The 13,793-nt window shown below is 37.8% G+C and overlaps 1 protein-coding gene across 1 annotated transcript in view; it reads left to right on the forward strand.

Annotated features, from left to right (window-relative positions):
* Positions 1–13,793, forward strand: part of PTPN4 (protein tyrosine phosphatase non-receptor type 4) — a 215,620-nt gene that overhangs the window by 110,325 nt on the left and 91,502 nt on the right. Inside the window, exon 13 of the mRNA XM_081095457.1 lies at positions 3,854–4,026. Within this exon, the coding sequence (XP_080951583.1) occupies positions 3,854–4,026 (173 nt within the window). The remainder of the gene's footprint in view (positions 1–3,853; positions 4,027–13,793) is intronic.

Here is a 13,793-nt window from a genome sequence, read left to right on the forward strand (position 1 = left end):
ATAAAAAAGAAAAGAAAAAAAGGAGAGGCTGGGAGCTTCAGTCGCCAGCCAGCCTGAAAACGACCCTCAGCCCCTCACCCAGACTGGCCAGGCACCCCAGTGGGGACCCCCACCCTGAAGGAGGTGTGACCAGCTGCAAACAGCCATCGGCCCCTTACCCAGGCTGGCCAGGCACCCAAGCAGGACCCCCACCCTGATCTGGGACACCCTTCAGGGCAAAGCAGCCGGCCCCCACTCATGTACCAGGCCTCTATCCTATATAGTAAAAGGGTAATATGCAAACTGACCCCAACGGCAGAAAGACTGGGAATGACTGGTCACTGTGACACACACTGAACACCAGGGGGCAGACGTTCAATTCAGGAGCTGCCCTCTGGTGGTCAGTGCGCTCCCACATGGGGGAGCTCTGCTCAGCCCCAAACCAGGCTAATGGCTGTCAGTACAGCGGTGGTGGTGGGAGCCTCTCCTGCCTCCTCAGCAGCACTAAGGATGTCCGACTGCAGTTTAGGTCTGCTCCCCGCTGGCAAGTGGACATGTCCCGAGGGCTGCCGGGCTGCCAGAGGGATGTCTGATTGCCAGCTTAGGCCCAATCCCCCAGGGAGCAGGCCTAAGCCAGCAGGTGGTCATCCCCCGAGGGTTCCCAGACTGCGAGAGGGCACAGGCCGGGCTGAGGGACACCCCCCCCCCCCCCCCCAGTGCACAAGTTTTTGTGCACCGGGCCTCTAGTATGATACATAATGTTAAGATGTAGAACATTATCACCACCCTAGAAGCTGGTATTATTGCTAATAGAGGTGATGCCCACTTGCAGTCCTTAACCCTTCCAAAAGGCAAACATTACTCTCATTTGTATCACCATGGGTTAGTTTGTTTATTTTTGAACTTCAAAGAAATTCTGTAGAATGTTCTCCTTTTGTCTCCTTTTTCTCTCTTAACATTATGAAGTTCATCCATGTTTTTGAACTACTAGCAGTAGTTTGCTCCATTGCTGTATGGTATTCTACTGAATGAATATACCATAAATAGTTATTCTTACGTTAGTGAACAATTTTGTCATTTCCAGATTGTAGCTATTAATGTTAATGCTGCTTATGAACATTTTTTACATGTTTCAATAAATGCTTAGAGGAATAAAATATGTCTTATCTAAAAACTGGAGAACAAACAGATATTTTACCTTATATGGATAGAAGACAGTAAAGAAGTCAACTTTTCTAATTTGCTTCCCATTATAGTACTATTATTATTACTCATCATAACAGTACTTATAGTATCTAACATTTATTGAGGTCTTACTGTGTGCCTGGTAATAAACCAATCATTTGCATATCATTTAATCCTCACAACCATTGCCTCAGATAATATCAGTAACAAAAAGTCAACTAACAATTGATTAAAGACTGTAGACAGACATACTCTGCCGAATTGTGCCTTCTAATGTTTTCTCTCTGAAATATCTCTTTGTTTTTAAATACCCAAACTTTATAGAACCTACTTATCTCTCAATACCACATTTAGCATATCTATTGTTTACAATATGTGTAGGAAAGTTTGTTACATTCCAAATATTATTGGTAGAATGTCAGAATCATATATAGACTTTGAAGTTAAGTGTCAAAAAGAGGGAGCACAGAACAGTTACTGCAGTCATATTCTGAGACATTCTCTGTCATTTTTCATTGTTTGTGGTATGTGGTATAACATGTAACTATGTAATGCATGCAAAGCAACCCTTAAGAATAATTAAGAATTCTTTGATGATCTAGAAGTGATATTTTAAGCATATTATCTTCTAACAGTAATTTAATATTTATACCTGGGCATTTTACTGTATTTTAGTTATGAAAAAATATCTTTATGACCTTTTGATGGGCAAAGAGTTCTGTAATTGGACAGAGAAGAAAAACTATCTTAAAAGAAAAATTCAATAACCTGAACTGTGTTAAAATTAATAACTGTATTCATCAAAAACATCATTAAGAGAGTGAAGTATCACAGACTGTATATGTAATACACACACACCACATCCTGGGTTGTATATCCAATCTAATCTAAAAATATGTTAGTGGATTGAACAGACACTGCAGAAATTAGGATATCCGCATGGCCAGTAACATGAAAAGATGTTGAACCTCACTAATCATCAGGGAAGTACAAATGATAACAAAAATGGGATACTTCTTCACATCCACCAGAATAGTGTAATGAAAATACTGATAAATCAGTGATAAGTATTTGGAACCACACTGCTGGTAGGAAGGTGTGTGTGTGTGTGTGTGTGTGTATTTAACATTTTGGAAAACTGTTGGGTATTATTTGCTAAAGGTGGACACATACATATCTTTGATCCAACAGCAGAAATATGCACATATGTGCATCTGACAACATGCAGGAATATACTGTAAATAGCAATATTTATACATACCCAAATTGAAAACATCAAATGTCTATCAACAATAAATGGATATATAAATAGTGGTATGTTCATATGATAGAATGCTGTGTAGAATGAAAATGAGTGGATCACTGCTTCATAATTATATGGATGAATAGAATATAGAAATAAAATATCAAATAAAAGTCAGACCTAAAAACAAAAGATAATATATGTATGATTTCATGCATATAAAGTTCATAAACAAGGTAATCTGGTAGAAAGTCGGGAACAAGGATACTTCAGGGGTGCTAGTAATGATCATTTCTTGATCTGGTTTGAGGTTAAATGATTGCATTTATTGTGTGAAAATCAGAGCTGTACACTTATGACATATGTGCCTCACTTTATATAGCTAATTTCAATGAAGCTATTTAAATCAAACTTATAGAGAAAAATTAAAGAAATGCTCCATTCTGTTGCTACTTATTTTAATTGTAATTTGAGTTTCATAATAGTGTTTAGAAGTGCTGAATATTTTTATCTACTTATTTAGCACTTAAACAGATTTGTAAGCTTAGAGATATTAAAGGATGTGATGGTATATCTTACAGTTTAATTTATTGGCCAGGATTATTATTATTTTTTTTAATTTATTTTTATTGATTTCAGAGAGGAAGGGAGAGAGAGAGAGAGAGAGAGAGAGAGAGAGAGAGAGAGAGAGAAATAGAAACATCAATGATGAGACTCATTGATCGGCTGCCTCCTGCACGCCCCCTACTGGGGATTGAGTCCGCAACCTGGGCATGTACTCTTGGCTGGAATCGAACCTGGGACCCTTCGGACCACAGGCCAGTGCTCTGTCTGCAGAGCCAAACCAGCTAGAGCAGTTTTGTTGTTGTCGTCAATCCTCACCTGAGGATATTTTTTCTATTGCTCTTCAGAGAGAGAGAGAGAGAAGAGAGAGGGGAGGGGAGGGGAGGGGAGAGGGGAGGAGAGGAGAGGGGAGGGGAGGAGAGGAACATCGATGTGAGATTGATTGCTTCCTGCATATGCCGAACTAGGGCCAGGGATGGAACCTGCAAACCAGGTACATGCCCTTGACCAGGAATCAAACCCACAACCCTTCAGAGCACAGGCCAGCGCTCTAACCATTGGGAAAACCTGCCAGGGCCAGTATTATATTTTGAAACAAATTAGAGCTAGAAAGTTTTGAAAAAGATACATCAACTTTTAAACTTATTTCTAACTATGTTCTAAAGTAAAACTAAGAGTTGTAATAAGCCCCACATTTTAGAAACCTTTCCATTTATTTTGTTGCTTTTTTGGATTTATTTTGTTATTTTGTTGGACAATAACAACAACAAAATAAACGAGTGATTAGTGTTTGTAAGGCTAGAATATTTACCTATAAAAAGTAAATGGAGCATTGATCTTGATATATTCCTGATATTCTCTGCTTTTTGTTATTTATTACAGCATGAATCCAGAGAAACCTTATTGGGATTTAATATGGTGAACTACAGAGCATGCAAAAATTTGTGGAAAGCTTGTGTAGAACATCACACCTTCTTCCGTTTGGACAGACCCCTTCCACCTCAAAAGAATTTTTTTGCACATTATTTTACATTAGGTTCAAAATTCCGGTACTGGTAAGTATTGCTTATGCATTAATGCTGCATTGCTAGATTTTTTCTCCCTTTAAATTAAAGGTATAGTTTATTGAACCATAGAATTGTTACTCATACATACCTACAAAATCAAAATCTCCATAACTATATCAATAAAAAGTTCTGTAGGTTCTTGTGAGAAACTTGTTTCATTGACTCTATTTCATTTCATTAGTTCCTATAGTTAATGAGTGATATTTAATTATTTATATTCTAGAAATGTTATAATTTCTACTGTTTTTATAAATATTTACAAGAAAACTTCTTTGTTCCAAGACACCTTTTATTTGTACGCTGTTTTCTGCATAAGCATACAAATACTTTGCTTTTTTTATGTGTGAGTTCTCAAACCCTTTATTGTAAAGAGTTCAAAACAGCTGTTATACAAAATCAGATTTAATAACTGAAAAGTAGCCCTATGTTCTTTTCCTAATATTGTTGTATTTTTTATTTGTGATAGCTTTTATTTTTTCCTGAAGGCAACAATCTTTGGGGGATAGCTAATCAGATAAAAATAACAGCATAAGGCTTCGTACAGGGTATTCTATTTAAAATGCATGCCTTCACCTCCCCCCAAAAATTCAGTAGCAACTCATACAGAATTGTGGAAATTTTAACCTTGTCCCATGCACCAAGAGGTCAGGGCACATGCTCAGGTTTCAGGCTCGATGCCCAATAGTGCAGGAGGCAACTGATCAATGTTTCTCTCTCTCTTTCCCTCTTTAAAATCAATAAAGACTTTATTTTTTCAGGCACAGCAGATTTTTAAGTGGCTTGGTGTCATGATTAACTCCTAGCTCACCTTCCTAAAAGCAATATTGGAAAAACTAAGGCAGTGGTACTTTCAAATTCAAAGGTAAATAGAGAGAGTGAGTGTTAGATCAATGGTGAAAGTCAAGGAAAACTTTACTAAACATTAAATATTGGTACTATACCTCAGCAAAGACAAAAGAAATCTCTAGCCCTGACCGGTTTGGCTCAGCGGATGGAGCGTCGACCTGCGGACTGAAGGGTCCCAGGTTCGATTCCAGTCAGGGGCATGTGCCTGGGTTGCGTGCACGTCCCCAGTGGGGAGTGTGCAGGAGGCAGCTGATCAATGTTTCTCTCTCATCGATGTTTCTAACCCTCTATCCTTCTCCCTTCCTCTCTGTAAAAAATCAATAAAATATATTTTTTAAAAAAAAGAAATCTCTAATGAGAGAACAGTACTGACCATAATGGTCTCAATAAATTTAATTCCTAACTAAGCAACCCCCAGAGTTATTGTACAAGGACTATACTTGCCTATACTCTTTTTCTGTCCTTGAAAATACAATCTTCTATAATAATAAAAGCATGATATGCTAATTAGACCAGAGGATCATCTGGACGAAGCCAGGGCTGCAAGGAAAGCCAGGTCCCAGGTGCCTGCCAGTGGCAGGAGGGAAGCCCAGGTCCCGGGTACCAGAGGGAAGCTGGTGCTGGTAGCCGGGGGAAAGAAGGCCTACTCTTGCATGAATTTCATGTATCGGGCCTCTAGTATAAATATAAATAATGCACACACCATTTTACTTAGCGGCAAAGAAATGAGTAGATTGTAATATCCAGCCTTTCACTATAATTCAAACAGGTCTCAAATAAGATGAGAAAAAAAATCAGGAATTTTACCCAAACACAGCAAACAAAATCTAATCATGATGATGACAAATACAAAAGAGAGTTAAATAATCAGTTTGGGGGGAAATCATCACTGAAAAAAAATGAAATTTCTACATGGATATTGATTTTTTTTTTTTTTTTTTAATGAAGGAGCTAAAGAAATTAGTTTAAAACAAGAAAATATTGGTAGGGAGAAGAGCAACACCTGCCGTTCAGCCTATTACTGCCCTTGGGGGAATATGGGCCTAGTATTAGCAGGTTTTGCATTTCGAAACAGCTTTATGCAGGTGAAATTGACATACAATAAGCTACTATATTTAAAGTTTTAAAATTGATGTTTGGAGATACATACCCATTAATCCATCACCACTCAAGATAGAAAGCATATCTACCCAAAATGTTTCCCCAAACCCTTTTATAATTCCTTTCTCCCACTCATTTATATCCCCATGAAACCAACAATATATTTTACTGTATATATAAATATATGTAAATGGTTTGTTTTTCTAAGGTTTTATGTCAGTTTAAGCATGTATATTGCATGTTTGTATTTTAGTCTGGCCTCTCTTACTAAGCATAGTTATTCTAAAATTTGTCTGTGTTGTTACATGTATTGATGGTTCATTTCTTTTTATTGTGGAGTAGTATTCCATTGTATAGGTATACTATAATTTTTTTATCTGTTCACTTGATTATGGATATCAAGTGGTTTGTTTCCCCATTTGGGTTGTTAACAAAATTGGGCTCTTAATAAAGCTACTGTGAACATTCATGTGAAATGTTTGCTTTAATTTCCCTTGATTAAATACCTAAGAGTGGAATACCCAGATCATGTGCTAGATGTATATTTAACTTTTCAGAAACTGCCAATCATTTTTTAAAGGAGTTTGTACCATTGTATGTACCCACCAGCAATGTATGAGAGTTCCACTCAGTATATTCTCACCAATATTTGTTGTTATCTTCTCATTTTACTGGTGTCTTTTGAAGAGCACATAATTTTGATGAAGTTCAAAATTGCCAGTTTGTTTTTATGGATTTTTCTTTTGGTTTCATAGCTAAGAAATCTTTGCCTAACTCCAGGTCACTAAGATTTATTCCTGTTTTCTTCTATGAGTTTTATAGTTTTAGCTCTTAAGATTTAGGTCTGTGATTCATTTGAAATGATTTTTGTATATGGTGGAAAGGATGGATTAATTTTGTTAGGGGTTTGTTTTGTTTTTTCTTGTTTTTGCATATGGACATCCAGTTGTCCCAGCACAATTTATTGAAAAGATTATCCTTTTTCCACTGACTTGCTTTTACACCTTGTTGAAAATCAATAATTCAGATTTTTACAGACTTATTTTTGCTCTTATATCTAATAAGTTTTAAATTCAGTAGTATTAGTCTTCCAACTTTTTTTTTTATTATTTTCTCTTTTTAATTGTTTTTTCTTTTTCATTTTATTTTGTTTTGTTTTTCTTTTAGAAGCAAAGCCTTTTTTTTAAGTTTCTTTATATGATGAATGACATTGATTTTCCAAGTGTTAAACTTTCCCTACATTCCAGTGATAAACCCTACTTTGTCATCATCTTTTACCCTTTTCTTATATTATTTTATTGACTTTGTTAAATTTTTATTTAGAATTTTTGCATTCATGTTCATGAAGGATATTATTTTGTAGGTTTCTAATGTCATTGTCAGGTTTTGGTGTTAGGTTTTTGGCCTCATTAAATGAGTTGGGGGAAAAATAAATGAGTTGGGAAGTATTTCCTCATTTTCAACTTTCTAGAAGACTTTCTGTGGTAATGGTATTATTTTCTTTTGAAATGTTTGATAGAATTTACCAATTAATCCATGTAGGCCAGAAGTTTTATTTACTGGAAGCTTTTGAACAACACATGAAAATTCTTTATTAGCTATAAAGTAATTCAAGATTTCTCTTCCTGAACAAGCATTAGTGTTTTTCAAGAAACTTATCTATTTCATCTAAGTTGTTGAATTTTTTGACATAAAGTTTATAATATTTCCCTGTTATCTTTATATCTCTAGAATCTTTAGGAATGTCATTTCTGTCATTCTTGATATTGATAATATGTTTCTTCTCTTTTTTTCCGGAATAGTCTCACTAGAGATTTATCAGCTTGGATTAAATATTTTTAAATATTGAATGACAGAGCTTTTTATCCAGCCCTGGCCAGTATGGCTCAGTTGGTTGAGCATTGTCCTATGCACCAAGAGGTCGCTGGTTTAATTCCCAGTCAGGGCACATGCCCAGGTTGCAGGCTCGATCCCCAATGGTGGGCATGCAGAAACTTTTTTTCAGACTTATATATAGCTTGACTACCATGTCTAAAAGGGGAAAAACATATATTATATGTTTATAAACATATATTATACCAATACATAATATTCATATATTATAAAACATATATTATACCAAAAAATATATTATACTTAGCCAGGTTGCCATTGAAATTTAGACATTAACAAAAATAAAAATCCTCACAGAATGTAACATTTCTGAACCCATTTTTTAAAAATATTTACTAGTGCCCAGCCGGAATGGCTCAGTGATTGAGTGTCCCGGTTTTTGGGCTCGTTCCCCAGTAGGGGTCTCAGATGCAGGAGGCAGCCGATCAATGATTCGCTCTCATCATTGATGTTTCTATCTCTCCCTCTCCCTTCCTTTCAGAAATCAATAAAAATATACTTTGAAAATATTTAATAGTAAAATTGAGCTATTCAGGAGCTAAATGAAACTAGCTCATGAACCCTAGCTGGTTTGACTCAGTGGATAGACTCTACCTTCAGTGGTTCTCAACCTTCCTAATGCCACGACCCTTTAATACAGTTCCAAATGTTCTGGTGACCCCCAACCATAAAATTTTTGTTGCTACTTCATAACTGTAATTTTGCTACTGTTAAGAATCGTGCCCTAACTGGTTTGGCTCAGTAGATAGAGCATCAGCCTGTGAACTGGAAGAATCGTAATGTGAATATCTGATATGCAGGATGTATTTAGACGACCCCTGTGAAAGGGTCCTTCAACCCCCAAAGGGTTTGCGACCCACAGGTTGAGAACAGCTGGGATAGAGTGTCAGTCCTCGGACTTAAGGTTCCCAGGTTCACTTTCCAGTGAAGGGCACTTACCTCAATTGTAGGCTCCATCCAGTCCCTGATAGTGGCACATGCAGGAGGCAACCATTCAATGTGTCTTTCTCACATTGATGTTTCTCTCTCTGTCTCCTCCCTCCCTTCTAGTCTCTCTAAAAAAATCAATGGAAAAATATATCCTCGGGTGAGGATTAACAAACAAACAAAAAATAGCTCATGAACTGGCCCTGGCTGGGTAGCTCAGTAGGTTAGACTGTTGTCCCAATATTCCACTGTTGTGGGTTCAATCCCCGGTCAGGGTATATACCAAAATCAACCAATGAATGCGTAAATAAATGGAACAATAAATTGATGTTTTTCTCTCTCCTTCCCTCTCTTCCTCCCATCTTCTCTGCTTCCGTCCCTCCCTCCCTCCCTCCCTCCCTCTTTACTTTCCTCTCTCTCTAAAAATCAATAAATGTAAATAAATAAATTAATTAAATAGATCAAGGAAAATCTGGCAAAAAGAACAAAGAATGAAGATTAAGCCCTTTCAATATAGAACTGATTCTTGAACAGTAGCCTATATAATAAAAGGCTAATGTGCAAATGACCGAAAAACAGAACAACCGGTTGCTATGACGTGCACTGACCACCAGGGGGCAGATGCTCAATGCAGGAGCTGTCCCCTGGTGGTCAGTGCGCTCCCACAGGGTGAACACCACTCAGCCAGAAGCCAGGCTCATGGCTGGAGAGTGCTGCGGGGTGGAGGGAGCCTATCCCGCCTCCACGGCAGCACTAAAGATGTCCAACTGACAGCTTAGGCCCGCTTCCAGCGAGGAGCGGGCCTAAGCTGTCTGTCGGACATTCCCCAAGGGCTCCCAGATTGTGAGAGGGTGCAGGCCGGACTGGGGGACACCCCCCCTGAGTGCATGAATTTCATGCACTGGGCCTCTAATTATGACTATTTAATAGAATTTAAATATTATATAAATTTAAAAAGTAAAAGTAGTGGTATAACTTAAGAAAATAAGAGGAAGCAAGGGATTAATGGAAGTATGAGAATCCATATTAACAAAAATCAAACATTAATACACCAACTCCGTAAGGTTTTCCTAACCTTTTTTTAATGAATGTCAGTCTTTTATTGAAAGGGAACTTACTTTGATATTGTTTTCATTAAAAGTGGCACTTATAGCATAATCACACTGTAATAGAATTATGTCCATATTTGTAGCCATTTACATGTATATATAGAGTTTAAGAAAAAATTTTAACTGGTTGCAATGGAGATTATTTTTTTAGGGGTAGGACTCTGGCTCTTGTTGGATTTTTTAAAAATTATTTTTGTTATGCTTTTCTGTATTGTTTGAATTACTTATAACCTTTATTCTTTTACCAATTGTTATTTTTTATTGTTCTAAAGATAAATATTTTACTGCCAGAATTTAGTGCTCTTACATTATGGTAACGTTTTGCATTTTATTCAATAATCCTGAATTCCTAAAGGTTCATATCCTAAATTTTTAAAGAACTCATACAACTCAATGCCAAAAAGACCAATCCAATTAAAAAATGAGCAGCAGACCTGAATAGCCACTTATCCAAAGATGGGCCGACACTGGTTTGGCTCAGTGGATAGAGCGTCGGCCTGCGGACTGAAGGGTCCCAGGTTCGATTCCGGTCAAGGGCATGTACCTGGGTTGCGGGCATATCCCCAGTAGGAGATGTGCAGGAGGCAGCTGATCGATGTTTCTCTCTCATCGATGTTTCTAACTCTCTATCTCTCTCCCTTCCTCTCTGTAAAAAATCAATAGAATATATTTTTTAAAAAAACAAAAAAACAAAGATGGCCAGTAGTCATATGAAAAGATGCTTAACATCGCTAATCATCAGAGAAATGTAAATTAAAACCACAATGAGATATCACCTCACATCTATCAGAATGTCTATCATCGCCCTAACCTGTTTGGCTCAGTGGATAGAGTGTCGGCCTGCGGACTGAAAGATTCCAGGTTCGATTCTGGTCAAGGACATGTACCTTGGTTGCGGGCACATCCCTAGTGGGGGTGTGCAGGAGGCAGCTGATCGATGTTTCTAACTCTCTATCTCTCTCCCTTCCTCTCTGTAAAAAAATCAATAAAATATATATATATATATAAAAGAATGTCTATCATCAACAACAAGTGTTAGCGAGGATGTGGAGAAAAGGGGGACCCTCATGCACTATTGGTGGGAATGCAGATTGGTGCAGCCACTGTGAAAAATAATATGGAGGTTCATAAAAAAATTAAAAATGTAACTGCCTTATGAGCCAGCAATTTTACTTCTGGATATATATCTGAAGAAGCCTAAAGCACTTATTCGAAAGAATATATGCATCCCTATATTCATTGCAGTGTTATTTGCAATACATAAGCTATGGAAGCAACTCAAGTGCCCATCAGTAGACGAGTGGATTAAAGAATGGGGGTACATATATACAATGCAATATTACTTGGCCTTAAGGAAAGAATGAAATCTTTTTGTGTCAACATGGATGCACCTAGAGAGTATTACGCTAAGTGAAATAATTCAGGCAGAGAAAGATAAATGCCATATGATTTCATTTATATATGGAATCTAAAGAGTAAAATAAACGAACACGCAAAATAGGAACAGATTCATAGATACAGAGAACTGATTGCCAATGGGAAAAAGGTTGTAGGGCTGGGTGAAAAAGGTGAACGAATTAAGTACAAATTGTTAGTCACAAAATAGTCATGGGGATGTAATGTACACTATAGGGAATATAGTAAATAATGTAATAACTATACCCAGTGCCAGGTGGGTATTTGAAATTTCAGGGAGGTGGGACCACTTTGTAAAGTATATGATTGTCTAACTACTATGGTGTACACCTGAAATTAATATTGAATGTAAACTGTAATTGAAAAATAAGTATCTGGATATGTTATGATTTAATTATCTAGTCACTTTTGGCCTTTCTGGTTGTTTCCAGTCTGGCTATCATGAATAAAGCTGCTGTGAACATTTGTGAACAAAAAAAAAAGAAAAGAAAAGAAAAATAAGTAGTAATAATCTTGAACCCCTAGAGAATATTATGGATAATATCAATTCTAAACCTGTAATTGTTCCCTCATATTTTAATTTTATTTTTATGAAATTCAACTTGTTAATATCTAGCCTTTTGAGTAATAGTGTCCCATTTGGATCCACTTCACTGGAGAATTAATTTATGAGTCAAGTATACAGAAAGTTCTTTTGATTTTTTTAAATCAAAGCAATTTAATTGAGGGAATTGATTACATGGCTGTTAGGCTGGAAAAGCAGAAAGAAGGATGGGTTTGGAGAAGCAAATAGGAAGAATGGGTAATGCCTTAGGATCAGAAGCTTGTGTTACCTCTGTGCCAGAGTCCACAAGCTGCATCAGCTCCTACACTGTTAGAGACAATATCTTGGTCAATTCTGGACCTGCCAGAGAGGTCCTGCTTTGATCAGGATGGTACCATGGACAACATGTTGTTTATCCTTGTGTCCTATCCCCATATTGTTTCGGCAGCTACTGCGGTCAGCCAGTGTTCTGCGTTGACTTGGTCTGCTTTCTAATCTCCCACCAGAATAAAAGCAGAACCTACCTGAAAGCCAACTTGCAAAAGAAAGTAGAAAATAAGAGTTTGTTGCCTCTAGTCTCCTACAAAACTTAGCAGACCACAGGACAGGATTGAGGCCTCTGACAGCTCAGTTAATATTAAGTTAAATTTATGTATAAGCCATATACAGTATTCTATAGTTGTAAAATTGTTTTATATTTGTAGTTTAAAGAACTTTGGAAACATTATGAAAGCACTTTTTAATAATCAGAATCCTATATAATAAAGAGCTAATATGCAAATGGTCATCACGTGGTAACAACTCACACACTCAACACTGGGGAGAGAGGAATGGTGACCAGCCAGGCACAAATGAGCTCACGAAAGAGGAATGGGAACCAGCCAGGTTTTGGCTCAGGAGAGGGACAAGCCACACATCCTGCAGTCCCTAGCGCTAGCGGCTGGGATTGTGGCCTGGGAGAGGGACAATCCGCCCACCCCACAGTCCCAGGCACCTGCGGCTGCGGCCCAGGGAAAGCCGCCCGCCCACAGTCCCCTGTGGCTGAAGCCAACCCAGGTCCTGGTGCCTGTGAATGGCCAGAGGAGGGAATCCTGGGTCCCAGGTGTGGGGTGAGGCAGAGGTGATTAGGGGCGATCAGGCCAGAAGGGTAGCAGTTAGGGGTGATCAGGCCGATAGGGGAGCAGTTAGAGGCAGTCAAGCAGGCAGATGGGGTTAGGGGCGAGCAGGCAAGTGGTTATGAGCCAGCAGTCCCAGATTGTGAGAGGCAGTTGGACATCCCCTGAGGGGTCCCGTTTTGGAGAGGGTGCAGGCCAGGCTGAGGGGCCTTCCTCTCCCCCTCTCCCCCACACAAATTTCGTGCACTGGGCCTCTAGTGATTAAATAATTTGGTAAATGAGGTAGCAATGGGAGCATGACCAAGTTTACCTGGACAGTCATATTGCAGAGAGTATGCATTAAGTAAAACATTTTTTCCCCTCATACTAAGCAGTAGTTGGGAATATTAGAATTAACGCAATACTTAAAACATTGAAATGTTATTTCAATTGAGAGATGGAAGTTGGAATATCACACGATTTGTTCTTCCACCAACCTCCTCATACATACACCCTTATTATCTCTGTTTCAAGATATCCAGGGGATTAAAATCATTGTACTAATGTGGACACACAAAATAGTGAATATTAATTTGATACCTTATTTGCAGTTGCAAGTTTAATTTATCCTTCTTAAAGGAAATATAATTTCTTAAACTTCAACTTATCTAACTTTAAAAATCATAGTAACATTTCTAACGTTTCCATTAAAGATTCAACAGACATGCCATTCTATTTACATATAGCTATACTTATCCATGAAAGATGATCTTACAATTGTTGCTTAGCTTTGGAAACCCATGTGGCTGCTTTTATATGTATTAG

The sequence above is a fragment of the Myotis nattereri genome, assembly GCF_964212035.1.
Source record: "Myotis nattereri genome assembly, chromosome: 7".
Taxonomy (NCBI): domain Eukaryota; kingdom Metazoa; phylum Chordata; class Mammalia; order Chiroptera; family Vespertilionidae; genus Myotis; species Myotis nattereri.